The sequence below is a fragment of the Mastomys coucha genome, unplaced genomic scaffold (assembly GCF_008632895.1).
Source record: "Mastomys coucha isolate ucsf_1 unplaced genomic scaffold, UCSF_Mcou_1 pScaffold21, whole genome shotgun sequence".
Taxonomy (NCBI): Eukaryota; Metazoa; Chordata; class Mammalia; order Rodentia; family Muridae; genus Mastomys; species Mastomys coucha.
In genome coordinates, this window is record NW_022196904.1 from 95752867 (window position 1) to 95776722 (window position 23856).

At 36.9% G+C, this 23856-nt stretch overlaps 2 protein-coding genes across 2 annotated transcripts; both read right to left on the bottom strand.

Annotated features, from left to right (window-relative positions):
- Positions 1–1800: 1800 nt before the first annotated feature.
- LOC116100807 (olfactory receptor 6-like) lies at positions 1801–2818 on the bottom strand. Its single transcript, XM_031384538.1, has one exon. It carries the CDS (start codon positions 2767–2769, stop codon positions 1825–1827), a length of 945 nt encoding a protein of 314 aa, XP_031240398.1. The 5' UTR covers positions 2770–2818; the 3' UTR covers positions 1801–1824.
- An 8910-nt stretch (positions 2819–11728) lies between these two features.
- On the bottom strand, positions 11729–12780 carry LOC116100808 (olfactory receptor 226). Its single transcript, XM_031384539.1, has one exon. The coding sequence runs from the start codon at positions 12710–12712 to the stop codon at positions 11729–11731; it is 984 nt and encodes a 327-aa protein (XP_031240399.1). The 5' UTR covers positions 12713–12780.
- Between the last annotated feature and the right edge of the window lie 11076 nt (positions 12781–23856).

Genomic DNA, 23856 nt, shown 5'->3' on the forward strand with positions numbered 1-23856 from the left:
TACCTGTGTTCTCCTGTATTTCTTTGAGGGTGCTATTTATGTCTTTCTAAAGGTCCTGTATCATCATCCTGATAAGTGATTTTAGATCTGAATCATGCTTTTCTGGTGTGATGGTGTGTCCAGGACTTGCTATGGGAAGCATAATGATTTCTACATATTCATTCTACATACTCATTCTCTTATTATCTTTATGCCAATTTTAAATGTAAATATTATAATAAATGTTTTATAGGCAAGGAAACTTAAATCCTAATGATTTCTGAAGGTCACAGACCTAATAATATGAAACATCAAAGGCTTTGTGTATATGGATAAATATAGTAAGTGCATGTGTATGCAAATATATACTCAGGCTTGTAGAAGCCAGTGGACATCTCAAGTGCCATGTCTCAAGAAGTTTACTCTTTCTTCCTTTTTTGAGACAAAGTCTTTCATTTTTACCTAGAACTTACCAGTTTTACTAGGCCGGCAGACCAGAAAGCTCTAAGAATTGATCTGTCTTCACTTTTCTACCACATGCATTATAAGCATGTCTCACCATACCTAGTTTTTTTTTAAATGGGCACTGGGAATCAAATTTGGGTCCTCATTCTTGTGTACCCAGTACTTTACCGATGGAATCTGAAGTCCCAGAGTCTTAGGCTAAACATTGGCCTAGAATGTTCATCCGTTCCCCCAGTATTTTCCTACTTACTCTGTTCCCAAAGGAGTGATTTAATATACATCTCATACTAAAATATAGTGAAAGTCAGCGATCAAATTAGAAGCACTAGGAGCAATATATGTAGAAATTCTTCCACAAGCATAAACTAAAGTGTGTTTACTCTGATAAGAGAAAAGAACCCAAATAACCACAGCAAGCATCGTAAAAATGAAGGCGTTACTTTGAACTCTAAAGGGGATTGTACTATGGTAGAGAGTCAAGCACAAACTGACAGCGAAGAATCTGTCATGCACGATGAAAATGTGCCACAGCCAAGGCTGAATAGTCAGCTCAACTTGCTCCTGTATCACTGAATCAGTAACAACTGATACAGTTTCAGGAATATCATTTTTAAATATGAAACAATTTTGTTCACCCATACAGAGGGAAATAAGCTGTAATATTTGAAAAACAGAGCTAAGCATAGAAAATAAAAATATAAATATTATTATTTAAGCCAATGGTATTCATCATCAAGAACCCAATGTAGTTATAAACACTACAATTAGTACAGCACTGCTACCAGTTATCATCACATCTCTCTGTGTATACTGATCACTAGATTGTATTTTTCCCTTTTAGAAATTAGTTTTATGGGTAAACAACTCTAATATTCTCCAGAGTTGTTATCACAGATCAGAGATGCAGAGAGAACCTGATATAATGTGTTCTTAAGCTATATTTCCTGGGCTCAAAGGCTTTGATGGTAATTTAGTTTCAATAGTAGACAATTTATTTAACTTCATATTTCATTTTCTCAATTCACAATGACAGTCAGATGACCATAAAGAGCTCTAAGAATCAAATAGTTTATTTTGAGCAAAACACTAAGAATAGCTTCTAAATGTTATATGTCTGTTAGTATTATATCATTTCAAGATGCTATAACTATCCAAAGTTGTTAATAAGTGCTTATTGATTCAAGTGATAAAGGTTAAGTCCTTTCATTCATTATTTAGTTGTTTATTGCTTGTTTTACTTATTTATTTATTTATTTATTGTTTTTACCTATACTATGATTTTTTTCCAAATCCAAGTTTGTGAAGTGAAAGTATTAATAAAATGGTCACAATCATTCTCATACATTACATGGGCAATGTCTCTTTCTCAAGGCAAGGGGATCAGCAGAGCTGGAAGCACTGGCCACCTGCCAGAGTCTTTTTGATTGCATCCTTGACTTCCTGGTTCCTTAGGCAGTAGATGAAGGGATTAAGCATGGGTGTGAGGACAGCATACACAGCTGAAATGAGTTTATTGGAATTAAAAGATGCAATAGCCCTGGGTCGGACGTACATGAATATCATGGCTGTGTAATAAATTATGACCACGGTGAGATGGGAGGCACAGGTAGAGAAGGCCTTCTTTCTTCCCTGAGTGGATGGTATGCGCAGAATGGTGGACACTATGTACACATAGGAGAGGACAGTGGTGATAAGAGGGAAGACAAGGATGACAATAGCCAAAGCAAAGTGTACTAACTCAGCTGTTGACATATCTTTGCATGCCAATTTGAGGATTGGTGAGATATCACAGAAGAAGTGGTTCATGACATTGGATCCACAGAAAGCAACATGTGAAATGAAATAGACTTTGACAACAGAGACCATGAAACCACTAAAATAGGAGAGGGCCATTAGCTGCATACAGTAAGCTGTAGTCATGATGACTGGATATCGAAGAGGGTGGCAGATGGCCACATAGCGGTCATAGGCCATAGCTGCCAGGAGCACACACTCTGTGCAGGCAAGTGAGATAAAGAAGTAGAGCTGAGTCATACAGCCTGTGAAGGAGATATGCCGTCTCTGCAGGAGGAATCCATCTAGCATCTTGGGGACTGTGACAGAGACATACCAGATCTCTAGAAAGGACATACTACTTAAGAAATAGTACATGGGCTTGTGGAGGGAAGCAGTGGACCAGACAGTGAATATAATTACAAGATTTTCCGCTATAATCAACATGTAGACCACAAGGAAAATGAAGAATAGGAGAACCTGTAGCCAAGGGGCTGTAGGGAAGCCCACCAGAATGAACTCACTGACCAGAGTAATGTTCATATCCAGCATGGCCAAAAGCACTGGGAGATATTGAAATCTTCTGTGGCACCACAAATAAAGGCAATGACTATGGCATCAGACCAAAAAATAAAAAGAGTTAGTAATTCACTCTTATTGTAAATAAAATTCACAATATAATTTATATTAATAAATTACATCAATGTGATAAAACAATTTCCATATAAATATTCTTGTAAAAGCTTTTCAGAATCACAAGTTCACTTTTGTCACTGTCCATACATCAGCCCACCATGGAAATCACCAGAATCATGCCTGCCTTTAAGTTCCCCATACTTTCAAGTCTGGCTAGGATCATATAGTTTATATACCTGCCAGGGCCAGTAAGTATATTTCTCAACCCTCATCAAAGAAGTTTCTTTCTCAGCAGGCAGAAACTATTACAGAGAACCACAATTGTTCAAAATGCAGCAAGTAAGTGACTGTGTGGTGTCCAACCACAATTCATACATCTGTGATGCACCCTTTAAACCTAAATCACGAGAAACATCACAGAAAGAGAAAGATAGTCAAAGCCAGATGATGAAGTCATCAGCTGCTAGTGTCTTCTAGAAGTTATAGGAAAACTATACCCATGAAATTTCAACAAATGTGGCTCCCTAAACAATACCAGCTGACATGCCAATATGGATGAGGAAAATTTCACAAAACCCCTTCCTACATGAAGCTATGAGGGCATCAGTGGATGCTGAGAGATGGAAAGTATTTTCTCCATGTATGAGCCCACTGATAAGTTGTCAAATCCCAAGTGGTCAGCCCTAAACACATGCATTTACATGCCACACTAAATGGACTCATTGGGTTTTGTGGATGGGAGTAATGAAGTATGGTAATTATGCACACAAAGTTCTCATGTATGAAATTCTCAGAAAGGAAAATAACTAATAAAATCTAAGCTGTCCCTGCCTATATTTTCCACTCTTTAAATGTTATTAGCAATATGAAGAGCAAAGTCACATACGCATTTCCTAGTAAATTTCAGCTTATTTCATATAAGCTGTAACATTTATTATATTTGGAAGGTTGTGCTATTGACTCCAAAACGTTCTGGCAGACTCATGTCTCTACTATGTTAAGTGTGGCTGGCTCAAAAAATCTGATTCTGCAGCCATATAGTACAGAAAGCTTTGTCTTTCAAGAACATATGAAGATAATCAAAAGGAGCCTTCTTTTGATGACTTAATTTGTTGAGTGCTCACTGTTTGGGAGAAATGTTTGAAGAAATCAGAATAAAGGAATACTGTTTGTAAAAAAAAAATAAAATCTACCATAATATTGTTATCTATAGATAGTGGTTAAAATGTCAATGCCATTCCTAGATCCTTTATTAGAGAAGATAGATTCATTTATTCCTCAAAATTAATTCTATTTCTGTTTAACTACGAAATTACTGAACAGCCATTTATTCATTCTTGAAATAAAATGATGGAGATTATCATTCAATCAGAAAATCCTCAGAAAGCTTAGTTTTGGGGGAATATTTTAGCTATAGTACTTGGACCCACCACATTGCCTTCAATTGAAGTCTATGGAAGATTGTATATGACAGTAACTATTGAAAATGTCTTAGTTTTCAATACTTAGGGGACTTCTACAGAAACTATGTCAGGAGGCTGTGATGATGTTTCAGTGGCTGTATCACTTGTCCTCAAGTATGAAGACCTGAGTTCAGATCCCCAATACCCATGTAAGTGGAAGGTATACATAGTGACCTGTCTGTATCCAAGGCATGCTGAAATCAAAGAAAGTGGGTAGCTGGAGCACACTGGTTCAGCAAGGGATCTGCATTAAGATAGAGAGAATTCACTGAAGACATCTGATGTAAACTCATCTCACATATAACAATCCACACTCCTGTCATGAGCCACACACTTTTCCTCTTACTCACCACTACATAAAATTTAAGAGCATGGACTTTATAGTCAGGGAAAGGTTTATCTTTACAATACCTAGTAGTTGTGTTCTGCATCACTAAATAACTATACCCTCCAATTTCCTCTCCTACAAAGTAAAACGTCATAAAAGTACATGTCAATTCCACCTGAGATTTAAGTACTGAATAAAACAGTGCATAGGAGACATTTAACATAAACTCAATTCATAGACATCTCCTGTTAGAAGGTACTCTCATTGAGTTACATGAGACCCATAGATTCTTAATCATAAGCATATGCATGTTTTCATTCATGTATACTCATAGACACCTAGAGTTATTTCTTCTCTTACTTTTGCTTAATTTTCCTCTTAAAGTCTAGGGGAAAAATAATCAGAATTTGTTAGAAAATTGAATTATTTAGTTCTGAAAAAACTCTGAATTATAGATCATTCATATCTTTTCCTAATTTATTTTTAATTAATTTTATTATTCCAGTACATCAAATTATTTTTCATATTTTATGTTTTAATATAAAGCCTTTAGGAATACAGAATCATTTCATCTATGATCCCTTTTTAGAAACAAAGATACTAAGCTCTGTTCTCTTGTGGTACCCTATGGATGAATGGCCTTTCATTCTACTTCTGACTCTTTTACAGTCCTAAATGTTCTTATTCTAAAGGACACTAACCCTACTGACCTCCTCTAGAATTAATATTTATATTATGCCTCTACAGCTACAAGGTGCACAATTGTCAAGAATTGTCTCACCTTAAGTGAAGAGGTGTTGACTCTTCCTTACCCATTTTGTATACCCCTAGTTACCATTTCCTTGGTTAAAGAATACAACCTGTAGTTGTTGAGTCTCTTCTCATCTTCCTAGGAATCTTCTTTTGGATAGGTCAACTTCTTTTGGTATCATCAACCATTAACCATTGCCCACCTTTCTTTACTCTGAGATGGAAAATTCTTCAGATACCTCCAGAGATTGTGAGAAAGAGAGCTGATATGTAGAATCTAACAGTCCTGAGAGAACCAGAGAGCTCCTCGGTCTGCATAGCAGCTCTAGCAACTTCAAGATATGAAGACAAAAAGAGGCAGGATAATATATTCAGCACTTGTTGATATTTGTTTCTATCATGTCCTCTCCCCAAGGACCTACTTAGATTACTCCATCCTGGCTGTAGGTAAACTTGATTTGCTCTGCAAAAACCTGGGAAACAGAACCTCTGTCTACTTATTAAGTTCTGTTTAAAATACAACTGTTTATTTATATTTATGAATGTAAAATAGATAAAAATCACAAAAATTGAAACTGTGTATCAAGAAACTAGAAAAAATGGAATAGCCTAAATTTAAAACAGTAGGAGAAAAGTAAATTTAAAATGCTATAACTTATATAAATGAAGTAAAAACTAAAAATTATTTTTAAGAAAGTATCAGTGAAGGTAAGCAACAATGAACAAATTAATAAAGAAGTTGTAGTTTATCCATGCAATGTTAACATTATTTATTCTCTTTATTAGAAGTGTTTACCATTTATGTATAGGAGTATTTTGACATTGTGTATGTGTATATATGCATACCACATGCATACTTGGAGACCATGGAGGCCTGAAGAGGGTACTGGATCCCTTAGAACTAGAATTTCCAAGGATTATAAGCTGCCACATGGGTGCTGGTGAGAGGCCAAACCTACTCCATCTTGGAATTGGCCTCCATCTTAAAAGAAAAAGAGCCTGAGAATCTGACCTACATCTGAACCCAAGCTGCACTCAAGTACCAGGATGAACCCCATAGCTTCTGCTTATCCCAGAGTTACTCCCTAGCTACTTCATAGCAACAGCCATTCAAGATTAGTCTCATTGTTTCAGATGTACTTTAAGACTGTTAGTGAGTGTTGTTCATGGTTTTGCTTCAGAGCACCTACCTACCTGTCCAATTACAGCAGTCGTTCAATTAGATGCTTGCCAGGCTGGAAACCTCCTCGCTTGCTTGGCAACTCTTATAAACCTTGTTCCACTGAGGCTCAAGGCTGCTCACATGTGAAATCTGAAAACATTGATCTCATAGAAATGGAGAATAAAATGGTGGTTCTCAGAGACTGAGGAGAGTATGAAGGAAGTATGAATGAGGAAAAGTTGGCTGATGAGAACACAGTTGCAGTTAGAAAGAAACATGCCTTATAGTATTTATTTGTTCATTCTTTATTTTAAAAGACTGAGTTCAGTTCTTTAAAATAAAAAATATTCAATCTATGTGCATGCCCTTTAGAAACTTATGGAATTTTAAGTAGAATAAAATATACTGAGGCAGAGATCTGGAGAAGTGAGAATTCCTAGGAAAGCTCTGTCAGTCCCTTAGGATCTGGCTCACTCTATGTGTGTGTAACTAACTGGAATTTGGTGAGAAATTCTGGACCTAGTACTTCCCTTCTCCTCTTCTTCTACATCTTCCTCCTCCTCCTCTTTCTCTTCTTTTCCTTCTTCCTCCTCTTCCCCTATCTCTTCTTCTAGTCATATTCAATTGGAAGTACATATAACAAATTCAATGGACTTCATTCTTGTTTAACTATAATCCCATGACGGGTCCCGTCTCACAGGTGATAGGAAGTACCTTTCACTATGCTACAACCCTAATCCTACAGGTCTTCTTAAAATGTACCTATGGAAATAAAACTCAGAGAAGTCTTGTTATGAGCAATGAGTCTAAGAATATTGAGATTTAAAATGAATAAATAAATAAAATAAAAAAGGAAAAAATAAAGACCCCTGACCCACAGAGTTTGTTCTTTGTTCTCTGTACTGAATAGGAATATCCACTCAGGTCTGTTCAGGGCTGGTTGTGATTTTTGTTTTGTTTTGTTTTGTTTTTTTTGTTTTGTTTTTCAAGACGGTTTCTCTTTATAGCCCTGGCTGTCCTGGAACTCTCTCTGTAGACCTGGCTGGCCTCGAACTCAGAAATCCACCTGCCTCTGCCTCCCAAGTGCTGGGATTAAAGACGTGTGTCACCACTGCCCGGCTTGGCCGTGATTTCTAAAAGAGAGAAAAAGACAGGGAGACAGAGAGACAGAGAAAGAAAGAGAGAGAGAAAGAGAGAGAGAGAGAGAGAGAGAGAGAGAGAGAGAGGTAATATTTGTTAAAGTGGTAATTACATAAAGTAGTAACTCATTGTGGATTACTCTGTACTTTAATTATTTCTTATGAATTAGTTAAATTAAAGCAATAAGTGTGGATGACTGTTGGTAGAATTGAAATTTCCAATAAAAATTCAAAATAAAAATCATAATAAATGCATGATGCTGACTATATGCACCTCATCTGTAAAGGAGCAGGTAGATCATCTATGTCTTCTGGAAACCACTGAAATCAATTAGATTTAGTTTAAAATAACTAATAAGTTTTTACATTTCTCATATTTTGAATAATATTAGAAGTGTAGAAAAATCACAAAGATGCTATAAAGTTTCCTAAATAAACAGTTCTGCTTTCCCCTAACGTAATCAGCTTTCATTTTGTATAACTAATCAAAAACTCAGAAATATCACACCCATCCATTGGACTGAGCACAGGGTCCCCAATGAAGCAGCTAGAGAAAGGACCCAAGGAGCTGAACAGTTTGCAGCCCCTTAGGACGAACAACAATATGAACTAACTAGTACCCTCAGAGCTCCCAGGGACTAACCTACCAACCAGAGAGTACACATGGTGGGACTCATGGCTCCAACTGAAAATGTAGCAGAGGATGACCTAGTCAGTCATCAATGGGAGGAGAGGTCCTTGGCCCTGTGAAGGTTCTATGCCCCAGTGTAGGACAATGCCAGGGCCAGGAAGTGGGAGAGGGTGGATTGGTGAGCAGGGACAAGGGGGAAGGAACAGGGTTTTGTTTTGTTTTGTTTTTTTTCCAGAGAGGAAACCAGGAGAGGAGATATCATTTGAAACGTAAATAAAGAAAAATATCTAATTAAAAAAAAAGAAAAGAAAAACTCAGAAATAACATTATAATTGTTACAGTTAACTTTTCAAATTCTGCCATTTGAAGTTCCATGTATAATCAGATCCAAAATATCATATTACATATACTAAACTATACCCTTCCCTTATCAGGTATTTTTCAGTCTTCAGTTATATTTCATACTTGTAAGCATTTTTCAATGAAAACTAATAGGATGTTTTGAGTTGTAGAGTATCTGTCACCTTAAATATTCCTTACATGTTCATGAAGGTTGGAAGAATATTTTCTGAAACTTTTCAAAGTTTAATATTAGAAATCAGTGAAACTTTTTAAAATATCATTATTTTAAAGTAAATACACACTGCAAACCATTGTCTAAAATATTGCTGTATAAGATTTACAGGGTACAAAAGACTAAAAGACCAAAATAAAATATAGACTAATAGAATATATTAGGGAGATTTAAAAAGCAGATTAAGAAGCTTGGTGTTACCCAAAATCACTGAAAACTGGACACACAAAAAAAAAATCTATGTTGATCTTTGCTTGCCTGTACATGTCCACTGCCTCCTATCATTCTGGGTAATGCCTGTGGCTCAAGTAGTTCCTATACTATTGCAAGAGATTAGTGATAACCCCCAAAAAAAGGGGAATTATAGGGCCATACTATTGATGAAAAGGTTGAGAGACTGACAAAATATAATGATGGACTGAAACAAGTAGACTCAAATGGAAAAGAGATAAAATAAACAGATATATTTATATTTATAGAGAAATATATTGCAATGAAGAATGGATAAAATCAGGTAACTAGTCCTTAATTTGAAAAAATTCTTAAGGTTTTATTGATCTCAAATTCTATACAGACCTTAAGGATTATATGCCTAGAAAAATTCAGTCCAAAGTAAAAGAAGTCTCAATCTCGGTATAGTTCACATAGAATCAAATATCCTAGCACTCATTCCTTAATTATAGATAGCTAGTGAAGGAAATAATACTAAGCATAGCTAAATCTCAAGTCTTTGGTTTCAAATTTTGAAGTCAACATTGTGTTTCTTTACATTGGAAAATCAACATATTTTAGAATAAAAGTATTGAAAATGAGAAAAACAGAATGAGGAAATTCAACCTTTTTCTTTCTCTTCCTATTAACTGGAACTAAAAATAAATTCATGTTACAACTAAAATTATGATGCCCATAGGAGAACATTCCCACTGCAGATCATGGACCCACTCAGAAACAACTTTTGTAGGAATAGTCATTTCTAAACCTTTAAACAAGATATTAATAAGGTTAAGTAACATCTTTGGTACAAATATATATATGCATATATATATATAATACAAATATATTTGTATTTAAATATATTTTAAATATTACATCAATGTAGACTAGCAAATAACAATACTGTTAGACTCAGGAAGGAGGGAAGCATGAGAAGAAAAAAACTATACTTTCTCATAATGTTTTTACAAGTTTGATTAGACAAGAGACAACTATAAAAAGGACACCTGAAAGATACCAGAAAACAAAAGTTTTATTGCATTTAGGTTTTTGGCTCTTGGGCAAGTAGTAGAAGTCTATTGACCACCCCTCTCATTATCTATGCCCATATGCCTAAAGTTATATATCTTAATGGGTAAGCAAAGCTTATTTACATGAACATGTTTTTCACAGAACATTGCTGAAAAATAATTTATATGAAAAGGAGGTCCATTAGCATTTTAATCAAATTTACTCTAGTCATAATTAAAATTTAAAAAAGTAACTAAAGTGGATTTTGATACTGTTATATAACATAATAATTAAAGTTACTGAATTAACAATTATTTTGAGTCATTAATGATATTTAGATTATATTGCACCACTGTTTCTAAGACTGCATTTAATGCATGAACTATAACTTCCTTAAACAATGTCCTTGTTTCTAAATGTTAAACATATTTCAATCATTTCATTATAAATATAAATATATATGCTCAAATACTTTCAATATTTTAAAGCTTCTGTTACATATTTTCCAATTTCTTTCCAGCAAGACTGAAATAATTTATAACTTTTCATGACCTAGTGAGGTTTGAGAGGTTTAGTTCCTGTATTTACTGGTCCAGCTATAGGCTTCACACATCTATATCTATATCTATATCTATAGGACCCCATACTATATTAATTTAATTTATGTGTATTTATAGCAATTATGTGGTAGAGATTGTTCTGTTCCATGATAACAAAATGTGACCTTGTGTCCATAATAGCTATAATATAATTAAGGCTGCAAGAAGATTAACTAATTCAATGACATTAATAACTTTGGAAATGAAGCCAAAAACCACTGTGATCCAAGAGATAATAAGCAACACAATGATAATAAATACAAAACTTCATAATTTAGGCTGGTGATGTAGATCAGTTGGTAGAGTGCTTGCATAGCAAGCACAAAGCCTTGTTTCTCTCCCCTGGGCACATAGCAGCAATGCCAGCACTGGAGAGGTGGAATCAGCAACCTCAGATGATCAAAAGCTTCTTTCATTACATAGCAAGTCCAATGGCAGCACAGAACACATGAAAACATGTCTCAGTTTCTTATCTCCTTTCTTTAAAACTCATCCCAGAATGTTTACTTTCTGAGCGTCTGTTATTTCACAGACCAGTTATTGGCCTGGATCTTCTTCCTTCTTATAATCCGTGCTTCATTTAATGAGAATTAATTTGTGTATACACAATACTGGTCCAGGCCTTAACCCATGTACTGGAGCCCTATCTTGCAGAAATCCAGCCTCTTCCTTCTAATCTTTTCCTCTTCCTTTTTCTGGACTAAGTTGCAGAAACTAGAAGCGCTGATTCCTAACTTAATTTCCTAATTTAGACTTCAAAAGAAAAAGAAAGAAAGAAAGAAAGAAAGAAAGAAAGAAAGAAAGAAAGAAAGAAAGGAAGGAAGGAAGGATAAAAGAAAGAAAGAAAGAAAGAAAGAAAGAAAGAAAGAAAGAAAGAAAGAAAGAAAGAAGGAAGGAAGGGAGGAAGGAAGGAAAGAAAGAAAGAAAGAAAGAAAGCAGACAGGCAGGAAGAAAGGAAAACAAAACAAAACAAACCCAGGTTTTATATTATCAACCACTCTCTACCTAACCATCTCTGTTGGGTTTCTTGTTATTGGCATCCTGGCCCTGGGTCAAGTGCAGAGTGCGATGTAGGGCTCTTTTGACTTCTTGGTTGCGCAAGCAGTAGATGATAGGATTGAGCAATGGTACAATGACAGCATAGAGTACAGAGACCAGCTTGTTGGTGTCAAAAGCTGAGAGTGCCTTAGGCCTGGCATAGATGAAAATACTGGCTGCATAGAAGATGATCACAACAGTGAGGTGAGAGGCACAGGTTGAAAAGGCCTTATGGCGGCCAGCAGCTGAGGGGATGCGCATAACAGCACCTGTGATGGCCATATAGGAGGCCCCAGTGACAGAGAGCGGCCCGAGCAGAATAAAAATGGCCAGGATAAAGTCTGTAAGCTCTGCTGTAGACATGTCAGTGCATGACAAGTTGAGCAATGGAGAAACATCACAGAAAAAGTGGTTGATGGTGTTGGGGCCACAGTAAGACAGGCGAGAAATGAGGAAAACTTTAACCATGGAGATACCAAAACCTCCAGCCCAGGATCCAGTTGCCATCTGCACACATAGCCGGCTACTGACAATGACAGGGTAGCGGAGTGGATGACAGATAGCCACATAGCGGTCATAGGCCATCACAGCAAGAAGGACACACTCTGTGCAACCCAAGCCCAGGAAAAAGTAGAGCTGTGTCATACATGCCTCAAAGGAGATCAGCTGTCCATGGTTCTCCTTGGAACCAAGGAAGCCAGCAAGCATTTTAGGAATTGTAACAGTGACATACCAAATCTCCAGGAATGACATATTAGCCAAGAAAAAATACATGGGTTTGTGGAGGGTGGGGTGGTTCCTAATTGCTGCAATGATGAGTGTGTTTTCAGTCAGCACCAACACGTAGGCCAGCAGAGAAAGGAAAAATAATAGCGCCCGCAATGGGGCAGGAGCTGGGAAACCCAGCAACACAAATTCATTCACTCTCCCACTGTGGTTCCTTCGCTCCATGTTTTCAGTCTTGTTCACTGCTCTTCAAGAGATAAGACCAAGGTATCTTATAAAAGCAGCAGCAAGAATCTAGCTTGGTGACTGTACTCTGATAGGCTGCAGTGCTTGTGGTAGGTGTAATAACAGCTATTCGATGACCAGAGTGATAAGCCAAGAAAGCAGAGACAAAAATAAATGACTGTGTATTACAGACACTGTAAAAGACGGCTCCAGCCCTTGGAGAACCACGCACTGAGAAAAAGCAGGGGAAAAAGGACAAAAGTCCCAATGTCTGTCTTTTAGTCCTATGTAAAGACAAGAAGAAATCAAAGCCATAAATGTTGATGGTGAAAACATAAACACGATTCATTTTCATAAAAGTAATTAAACAAACACTGAAAATTCAGTGACTTGCTCCTAGTCACATAGATTTTTAAAAATGGAACCAGGAATGTGGAACTTAAGAATCTGAAATATTCAGGCAACACGAATGCTGGATCTGCATTCAAGAGAGGGAATCTGTAAGTTCAGCTAGGAACATAACCTTTGCTGCAAAGAAGAGAGGCTAAGGCAGAAAACCAGGGATTACAGCAACTATGGGACTCAAGAACATAAAACTTACAAGAAAGTCTAGAACTCACGTAGATATCAGGACATGTAGTAGGTGCTGGATGACACCAGTACTGAACAGCCCATTGGTTCTGAAAGTTTGGCTAACTCTCTTCCAATAAGACTAGTGCCATTCCTTTAGCATCAAGACCAAGTTAGCAGTCAGTAGAGAACTCCCTCCCTCCCCTTTTTTTTTTAAATCTTAATAACTAAGTCAGTATTTTTTTTCTTCCAAATCCCCAAGCATTCTCTGAATCTGAGAGAAGTTGGCATTCCCACATGACAATCATATGAACAAAGGATTGTTTTCAGTCAATGTCTTCCATGGTCATAGCATCAGGAAGGGAGACAAAAATCACAATGGACAATTAAGTGGAGTCTGCTAGATATCTAAGTGTGTTTTCTTCTCCAGGAAATTTCTTCCCTGATTCTTTTATTGCATGACCCTATAGACAGGAGGAAAAAATGTATTCACAAACTCTAATAATGCTTTCAGAGCTGCATTTCTCTTTTTATTCTAGGTTATCTATCCCTCAGCCTTGGACGTTTTTCTCAGTAAGAGTGTTACTGATATGCTAGCTTCATTTTCTTTGTCTGTTAGTTTTGTTTTGTTTTGCTTTGTTTGTTTTGTTTTGTTTTGTTTTGTTGAGACAGGGTTTCCTCTGCGTAGCTCTGGTAAGTCACTCTGTAGACCAGGCTGACCTCAAACTCAGAGATTGCCAGCCTCTGTCTCCTAGGTATTGAGATTAAAAGTATGCACCACCATCACCCAGCTGGCACGCTAGTTTCTTAAATAGAAAGTTTACAGCTGCAACTATCCTTTATAACCTTAGGCATGACCATTCACTTCCATCTTCTTTGTATGCCACTCATTGTACTCTGGACCCCCTTGTTCTCAGATCTTTATTTTCAACTTTTAATATTTTGTATCTTCATACTTAAACATTTAGAAAAGAACAAACAACCTTTTAGATACAAACTACAAGTTTTCTATACCTATGATCTGTCCCCTAAAGTTCAAATCATCAGATTTTACTCCTTCTTTTAGAACCCATCCATTGTGCCCTATTGTGCCCTATTGACTCCACAATGACATTTAAACTCTTTAACAAAGTAAATAGCTCTTTTAGCATCTCCCACTGCTTTCACCAAAACATTCTGTCTTGTTGTAGTGTGCAGTGTATTTCTGAAGCACAACTGTATGTATCACTGAACAGCTCTGCTCCTGCTGTAGTCTCCATCAGTACAGCTGACTCAATCTTTGTTCAAGAAGCATGTCTTCCTATGAACACTATCTATCCTTTCTTTCCTATCCTCCTCACACGACTGGCAATGTGCCTCCTACTACTGCTTCCATGAAAACTTGCACATACTATCACTACTGCTACTCAGGTGAATGTTAGGAAGGAGCTATGTATTTGCAGTGGCTCAGGTGTCCTCACTAGTACAGCAAACAATAGACATAATTCTGGATGTCATTTGAATATAACACATGTACACACACACACACACACAAACACACACACACAAACACACACATTTGTATGTATGTGAAAATGAATTGAGCTTTTCCAAATCTTTTTTATGACAATGAGTGACATGTTTTTAAGTCAGGGATTTGACATTTTCTAGGTTGTTTTTCTATTTTAACTTACTATTACCCTACATCCCGTCAATAGCTAACCCATAGCTGCCTCCTTGTGGCTTACCCTTATCTCTCTGCCTCCCCCGTCTTAACTCTCATTGCTGCACCCTTCCTCCTGTCTTGTTTCTACCACCTTCATCATCATTCCCTATATCAGGTCCTTTTTACTTCTTGATTTCATAGCCTCTCATTGGTTCTCCATTCTTCCCTCCTAAACACTAGGCATTTTAACATCCAATTCTTTCTAGAGTGATATTTATTCAGAAATAACTAACCACAAAACAATCCAAAACCTTCCGATAAAGTTTCAAGTTTTATTCTCACTTTTCCACCATAGTCCAGTCATCCTTCACTGATTCTTCTTTCTAAGTTTGTCAGGGTGTTCTTGCACTTTGTGACTTGGCACATATACTTTTCTCTGTCAAAAACACTGTCTTTCTCACAAAGAATCTTTATCATTCATGTTTAGACCCTTTTTATCTCTCCAAAACTGTTCATATTTGACATAGAGGAATTATACCTCACTGTGCCTGCCTCACCTTCTGACAGTATTTCTCATACTGTGGGGTGTTTTAGTCAATGATTAACAAAGAGACTATAACTGCTGGACGGAAAATAAGAGGTGATATAACATGGACAGAACAGGCAAACAGAATATTGAAGGAATAGAATACAGTCAGGTCAAGTATGTGAATAATTTGCGTGGAAATGATCTATAGAGAGTTTAAATAGATCTTTAAGAGAATTGACACATTTGGAAATCTACATTGACTACAGTCCGAGAGACTCAGAGAAAACTTTTTAACTGGTGGGTTTCCCATATACCAGGGTGTGGCCCAAACACACACACACACACACACACACACACACACACACAGAGGCATTAACAATTGGATTTTGTGGATATCAAAAAGAAAAAACTGACATTAAGTTTAAAGGGAAGCATTCAGAGATATATATGTTAACTGAAGGCGAAAATGGGCATGGATATGGTTATATTTCATTGTATACCTGTATGAAATTCTCAAGAATAAAGAAAAACACAACCTTACAAGCCACAAAGTTAGATTAACCACACTGAAAGAAGACTTAATCTGGATTAAATGTATGATATGTAGGTAAAGTAAACTTATTTTGTAGGAACAGTGTCAGTGAGAGAAGATTATGTGATTGATGATTTCTAGAATATGGAAAACATGAAGTAGAAGCAGAGGTCATAAGGTTGAAGAAAGAAGGCAAGCATAATATATCATAATATAAATGATAGCAAGCTTTTGGTGAGAAAGATAAAAAATTACCATCCATAAAGGTGGCAAAGGTAGATAATATTAACTGGATTTTGGAGGTTTGTTTAGGTATAGAGAGGAATAGATAGGTATTCATTATAGAAATACAGAAATGACAGGAGAATTAACCATATGCATAGGAACTAGTACAAAATAGAATCCACTTACTGTTTCATATATCTTTAACTTATCAGAATTACTCTAAGATATGGACTTTTTTTCTAGAAGAGGACTTAAGGAATAAATGAAGAGTCATAGTAACAGGGAAAAAGCTGCTATGGAGACTCCACCTTCTCTTCCTTTAGGATCATGGAACTCTGACAAACCAGGAAAGATCCTCTATACACTACTAGCTCCTTTCTCTAGCCCTATTCTTCCCTCCTCCTTCTGATGCTTTGGGATGATACTGAGGCAGGAGCCCAAGAGACCAGCAATATTACAAGATGGAAAACAAAATGACTAAGATAAATGACATAGAAAGAATTTTTGGCAACCTTAGGAAATAGTTTCACAGGAGAGTTATATGAAAAAGATGGTGTTTTAGTTCTTCCTCAAGAAATCTTATAGCTTCTCCCCTGGCCTCTCACTGATTGGCAGTCTTCATTGCTTTCTTACTTGATGTATTTCTGCTCAAAAGGATAGATACCACAAGCTTTGGACCAGGACAATCTGGAAATCTTGAGAAATTTACATTTCTTCTTTGAACTTTATATCCTTAATCTATGTAATAATATTAACATGTCATGATGTTATTGAGGGAACAAATATTACAGAGCCATGATATGAGTCAGCTATACTCAGATATGTAGTCATATTCAAAGTTAGCATACCACAGAGACACTTGGATACACATCCATGTTTATTGAAGCATTATTCACATTAGTCCAAAATATGGAACCAGCATAGATGCCACCACAGATGAATATGTAAAGAAAATGTTGTATATGTGTGTAATGAAGTTTTATTCAGCCATAAATAATAATGATATATTTCATTTGAATGAAAATGAATGTTAATGTTAAATATGTTAAAATATTAATGTTAAGTGTTAAAAATTTAATGTAGAACTTTCCATTTGTGTTAAATGTTAATATTAAAATTAAGTTAGACTCAAATAGATAACATGGCATTTTTATGTGTAGAATATATATTGAAACACATACACCCAAATATATATATATATATATTTGGTAAGTGAAAGGGAGAGAACTGGAGGGAAAGGAAACAGAAGATAATGTGTGAATAGATGTGGGTAAAATTTCATATATGCATGTACAGTGTTTTACACAGTGTGTTTCATACAGTGTTTCATACAACTAATAACATTTTTAAACTGAAAGTAAGAAAAATAAGGAGGGTGCCTGGGACATGACAGGGATTCACCATTACTGGGCTGTCTCCTGACCCAATTTGGATGACTCCTTAATCCAGTGAAAAAAAAGATGCTCTGAATTGAGGTTGAGGTTTCCAGAGTTTAATCACTTGGTTACAGTTTATACATCATTAATCTGGAGGTTTCTTACACATGTTTATTTCCTATTAAATGATGATAATATGTTTCAAGTGCTGGGAATTAAATGTAAGTATGAAAAGGCTTAGCACAGTTGCTCTTAACTCATATAATGTAGAGGTTAATAATGTGAGGTCCACTGTCACACTGCTAGTGCTAAGTAAGGTACATGACCCTGGCAAAATTATTCAAATTCCATGGCGCAGCTGCATGATCACCTACAATATATGAATGAGTTAAATCCTTTTCTGATAACTCATCAAACCAAGTGAATTAACATATGGATGGAATTTTCTCAGAATCACAGCATCTAGAACTACTGTTAGAGAAATAAGTGCTAAATCTGAATGTGTTGATTTAGAGAAATAAAATATTAGTTGCAAGACAAAAATGAAAAATAAAAACTCTTTGAGATTCTGAGTGTAAGTGGGATTATCCTAAATATTTGGGTAATAGTTTTCTGATTGAGTAATTACCGCTATATCAGTGTTATTCATTTCTATTCTCTCTCGCGTGCATGCACACATGCATGCATGCACACGCACACAAGAATAAAGAAAAACCTCTGGGATCTTGCTTTAAGAAAGTAATCAGTATTAAATAAAAACACCAGTGTCAGATGTGAGATACTTCCTCTTATACCATTGATGAGGAAGGCACCAGAGATCCCCCAGAACAGTACAGGTTATCGCTATTGTAGCTGATCGCTCTACCAGGACCAACTGTAAAAGCCCCATTGCTGAACACACTCCACACTTTGCTTGCATTCTGTAGAGACTTCAGGCTAGAACTGAGCTAGAAATTTCCTCCTTGGTGTCTGGCTTTCACAGTGTTGGAAGGCTTCTGGAAAAGACCAGTCATCTTACAGAAATGTGATCCCATGAGCTACAATAAGACTTGCCAGTGAAGGTCTGCTCACTTTGTAATAATAGTATGACTATTTCATAGGTAACCAGATGCTTTCAGGTTCAGTCGAAGGCCAGCTCCACATGAGGAAACTCATGCCTAGAACTGAAAAGCCAGTCAAGAACTTATAAGAGGAAGATCATAGCCCTTAGGAGTGAACCTACTACTGTTGCTTTGTTAAATCAACATGTCAAAATACCTTCTAATACTGTGGTTTATATCCATTGATCACTGCTGCTATTGACATTGCTCAGATAAAATGTCTTGTACAGTGGATTGTGGTTAAAGCAGAAAGTCATAACTAGTCAAAGTGTTGAGAATAAGAGAGTATAGAATGCTCATCCCCAAATAAAATATCTATGCCAACCCCCTGCAAGACTCGAGGAATATTGAAGTGGGCAGAAAAAATATAGCCAAGGAAAAGGTGCAGTGATGGGAGACAGTGCTTCTGGACATTGCAAGCTGTTGCACTCATGCGCTCACTAAAGCTATAGTTACCTAAATAACACCTGCACAAAATTGGGCCTTTCGACCCAGCAACATGCGTGGAGAAGGAGCTTATAAGACCCTGCTCACCATGGTGAATCATGGGAAATTAATGGCTACTGGAGGAGAGGCTATCATTTAGTTGTTTAGCCACTGAAAAGTTATTTGCGCTTTGAACTATGACCCCTACCTATGCTGTTGAAGGCACCCTATTTAAAGACTGTAGCCACAAAAAAATGACATCAAAGTAGGAAGGAGATTTGTGAGAAAGAAAGGCTTCAGCTGAAAGGAGAAAGGATGAGAGAAGGCAATGGTGGGGAAGAATGGCTAAAATTTACTTTTGTCAAGTATATATATATACACATATATGTGTGTGTATTATATATTATATAATATAATACAATATTTTATATATATATATATATATATATATTTGTCAATTGTTTTAAGAAATAAGCCGGCCAAATCAGAGGGAAATGCTACAGCATCAAGGAAAATAAAAACCATAAAGGATTATCTAAAAAAGTATCTACAGTAAAAACAGAGCTTTAAGTAAAGCACATTATTAGTGCTATATTTTTAATAGTACACTCTTGGTTTAAAAACTATCAACACAAGCAACTAATTGAATTAGAATTTACTTGAAAGTGATAGATGCACTGCTTAAATGAAGAATGTGTGCAAAACATTACATTACTGATGAATACCAATTTTCATTTATAACAGATATTCATTGATTGTAGTGATGATTTTCATTCATACATACAATATGTTTTTAGCATGTACACCATCTCTCTGTTCTTTCCCATTTTCCTATTTTCCCTGGAATTCTTCTCCTTTTGCTATGCCCATAATTTTTGGTTTTTTTTTTAATACTGTCCCAAATAGCCTATATTTTCTCTTTGTGTCCTTTTGAATTTCTTATTTTTTAAAGCATGTGTTTCAATTCTTTTTCTTTATCGCCAAGCCCTGATATGTGGTCTTCCACATGATCTATCTTGTTTGTGAGGCTTCCCCTAAGCTTTTTATTAGACAAATTGAATTTTAAATATTGTTATTAATTCTTTGAAAAAATGTCATGCAGTGCATTTTGATTGTTTTCACCAGCTTTACCTAACTCCTCCAAGATCCACCTCCACATCTCTACCCACCCAAACTCATATTCTTTATCTTTTTAAGCCCATGAAGCCCAGTTTGTACTGCCCAACCCCTCTTTAGGATGGGGCCTGCCCTGGAGTCTGATTAACCCACAAACAGTCATATCATTAAAGAAAACAGACTCTTCCTTCCCAGCAGCCATCAAATACCACCAGGTCCTCAGCCTGGTATAAGACTTTCTGCTCCTCTCCTTCCATTCATGATGGGATCTTGTCTGGCTCCAGCTTGCACAAGTATTTCCATGCTGTTGCAGTCACTTGGAGTTCATACGGACAACTTCCCTGTTGTTTAAAGGAAACATCACTTCCTTGAAATTATCTACCACTTGTGGTTTTAAAAATCTTTCCCCTCTTTTCTTCTATAAATATCCCTGTGCCTTAGCAGAAGATATGTGATACAGATGTCAACCTTATAGCTAAGCACTCTTCAGCCTCTTATTCTCTTCAGGTTGACCAGATGTGGGTCTCTGTGCTAATTGCTATGTAGTTAAAGATTCACTAATCTATGGATATAGCAATGCACATGATATAGATCTGACAATATATACAAAGAAAAACAAAACCTCAATACCAAGAAAATAAGTATACTAAAAGAGGTTGAATTCTTTGTACTAATATCCATCATTTATTATCATTTTATTTCTTTTGTACTTGATTGTGCTGGGATTTTTGGTGTATTACCCATCTTTTTTTTTATCAAATTCCCTACTTTCCATCCCTATCTTTTTGATAAATAAAGTAAGCCAAACTCTTCCTCTGAATCTATTTGGAGTAGGCTCTCTTCCTGAGTCTTCTCAACTCAGATGACTTGGAGGCAGCCTGTCATCTTAATCCAGAAATCACTGTGTAGTTTAATCTTGCTTGAAACTACTTGATCACTTAAAAGAAAGTTATTTTGGCTCCAAAGTTTAGATATTTTTCTGATAACTTTCATTATTCATATCTAGTTTTATTTCATTGTGTTTAGAACATATTTGATATGATTTCAGATCTCGTACGTGTGTTATTGATTGTCTTTGGGCCAAGGACATAGTCTGTTTTGTTACATTTTTAATTATTTTATTTACATTCCAAATGTTGTCCCACCTCTTGGTCCCTCCTGCCAGAGATCTTCACTCCATTACCCCTCCCCTTTGCATCTGTGAGGGTGCACCCCCACCCAACCCCATCCCACACCCTGGGCATTTGCCTTGCCTGGGGCATAAAGTCTCTATGGGATTAGGTGCATCTTCTCCCACTAAGGCCAGACAAGGCAGTCCTCTGCTACATATGTGCCGGGGGCCATGGACCAGCCCATTCATGTGCTTTGGTTGGTTGCTTAGTCTCTGGGAGCTCTCAGGTGTCAAACACTGTTGGTCTTCCTTCGGAGTTGTAATCCCCTTCAACTCTATCAGTCCTTCCATAACTCTTCCATAGGAGCCCCTGGCCTTGTTCCAATGGTTGCCTGTGAGTATCTGCATCTGTCTCATTCAGCAGCTGGTAGATCCTCTCAGGGGACAACAATGCTAAGCTTCTATATGCAAGCCCAACATGACATCAGTAATAGTGTCAGGGTTTGATGCCTGCCCATGGATGGATCCCAAGTTGAGCTGGTCAGTGGATGGTCTTTCCTTCATTCTCTGCTCTATTTTTGTCCCTGCATTTCTTTTAGACAGAAACAATTCAGGGTCAAATTTTTTGAAGGGAGATTGGTGACTCCATCCCTCTACTGGGGGCTCTCTCTACCTACTGGAGATAATTTATTCAGGGTCCATCTACAGATTGTTGGGCATTTCAGCTAAGGTCATCCCCATGGAGTCCTGGGAGCATCTCACATCCCAAATTCCCCACCTCCCCACTCCCCTGCAGCTGCATATTTCCAATCATTCTCCTGGCCCTCTGGGATTCTCCCATGTCTTCCCCCCCCCCATACCTAATCTTGTCCAGTTTTTCCCTCCCCCTCCCCTCTCTGACCCAGTTCTCCTCTGCCTCCCATGATATTTTATTCCCCATTCTAAATGTTACTGAAATGTCCTTACTTGGGTCTTTCTTATTAAACTTCTTACGGTCTCTGGATTAGATCATGGATATTCTGTACTTTTTTGGCTAATATCCACTTATCAGTGAGTGCACACCATGCATGTCCTTGGGGGCTGGGTTACCTCAATCAGGACGATATTTTCTAGTTCCATCCATTTATGGTGTCCTTGTTTTTAATAACTGAATAATATTCCATTGTGTAAATGAACCATATTTTCTGTATCTAATTGTTCAGCTGAGAGACACCTAGGTTGTTTCCAGTTTCTGAAATAATGCTGCTATAAATATAGTAGCTCATGTGACTTCATGGTATTGTGGAGCATCTTTTAAGTTTATGCCCAAGAGCAGTATATCTGGGTCTTCAGGTAAAACTCTTTACAATTTTCTGAGGAACCACTAGATTGATTTCCAGAGTGGTTGCATTAGTTTACAATCCCACCAGCAATAGAGGAGTGTTCCTCTTTCTCCACATCCTTACCAGCATATGCTGTCATTTGAGTTTTGGATTTTAGCTATTCTGATTAGTGTAAAGTGAATCTCAGGGTCATTTTGATTTTTGTTTCCCTGATGAATAAGGATGTAGAACATTCCTTTAAATGATTCTCGTCCATTTGAACGTCCTCTGTTGAGAATTCACTGTTCAGCTTTGTATTTCATTTTTAATTGGGTTATTTGTTTTCTTTAGAGTATAACTTATTGAGTTCTTTGTATATTTTGGATATTAGCCCTCTATCAGATGTAGGAATAGTGTGGATCTTTTCCCAACTTGTAGATTGCCATTATGTCATATTAACAATGTCCTTTGCCTTAGAGCAGCTTTTTGGTTTCATGAAGTCCCTTTGTCAATAGTGGATCTTGGAGCCTGAACCACTGGAGTTCTGTTCAGGAAAGCTCCCCATGCCAATGCTGATATTTCCCACTTCTCTTCTATTAGACTCAGTGTATCTGGTTTTAGGTAAAGGTTCTTGAGCCACTTGTACTTGAGCAATTTGAATTCTTCTACAAGCAAACTGCCTGTTATACTAGCACCATTTGTTGAAGATGTTTTCTTTTTCCATTGTATGTTTTGCCTTCTTTGTCAAAGAGCAAGTGTTCATAAGTGTGTGCTATTATTTCTGGCTCTTTGATTCTATTCCATTGACCAACCTGTCTGCCTCTGTACCAATACCACACAGTTTTTATCACTATTGTTCGGTAGTACAGCTTGAGGTCTGGAATGGTGATTCCCTCAAAAGTCTTTTTTTCATATTTTTATTGGTTATTTTATTTATTTATTTATATGGCAAATGTTGCCACCATCCCATCTCCCCTTTGCCTCTAAGAGGGTGCATCCCACCCACTCCCACCTTCTAGCATTCCTTTTCACTGGGGCAACAAGCCTGCTGAGGACCAAACACTTCTCCTGCCTCTGATGCCAGATAATACAATCTTTTGCTATTGTTCCATAGGCAGGGGCCTGGGCTGTGGCCTGAGTCTCTCTCTGTCTCTCTCTCTCTGTCTCTCTCTGTCTCTGTCTCTCTCTGTCTGTCTCTGTCTCTCTGTCTCTC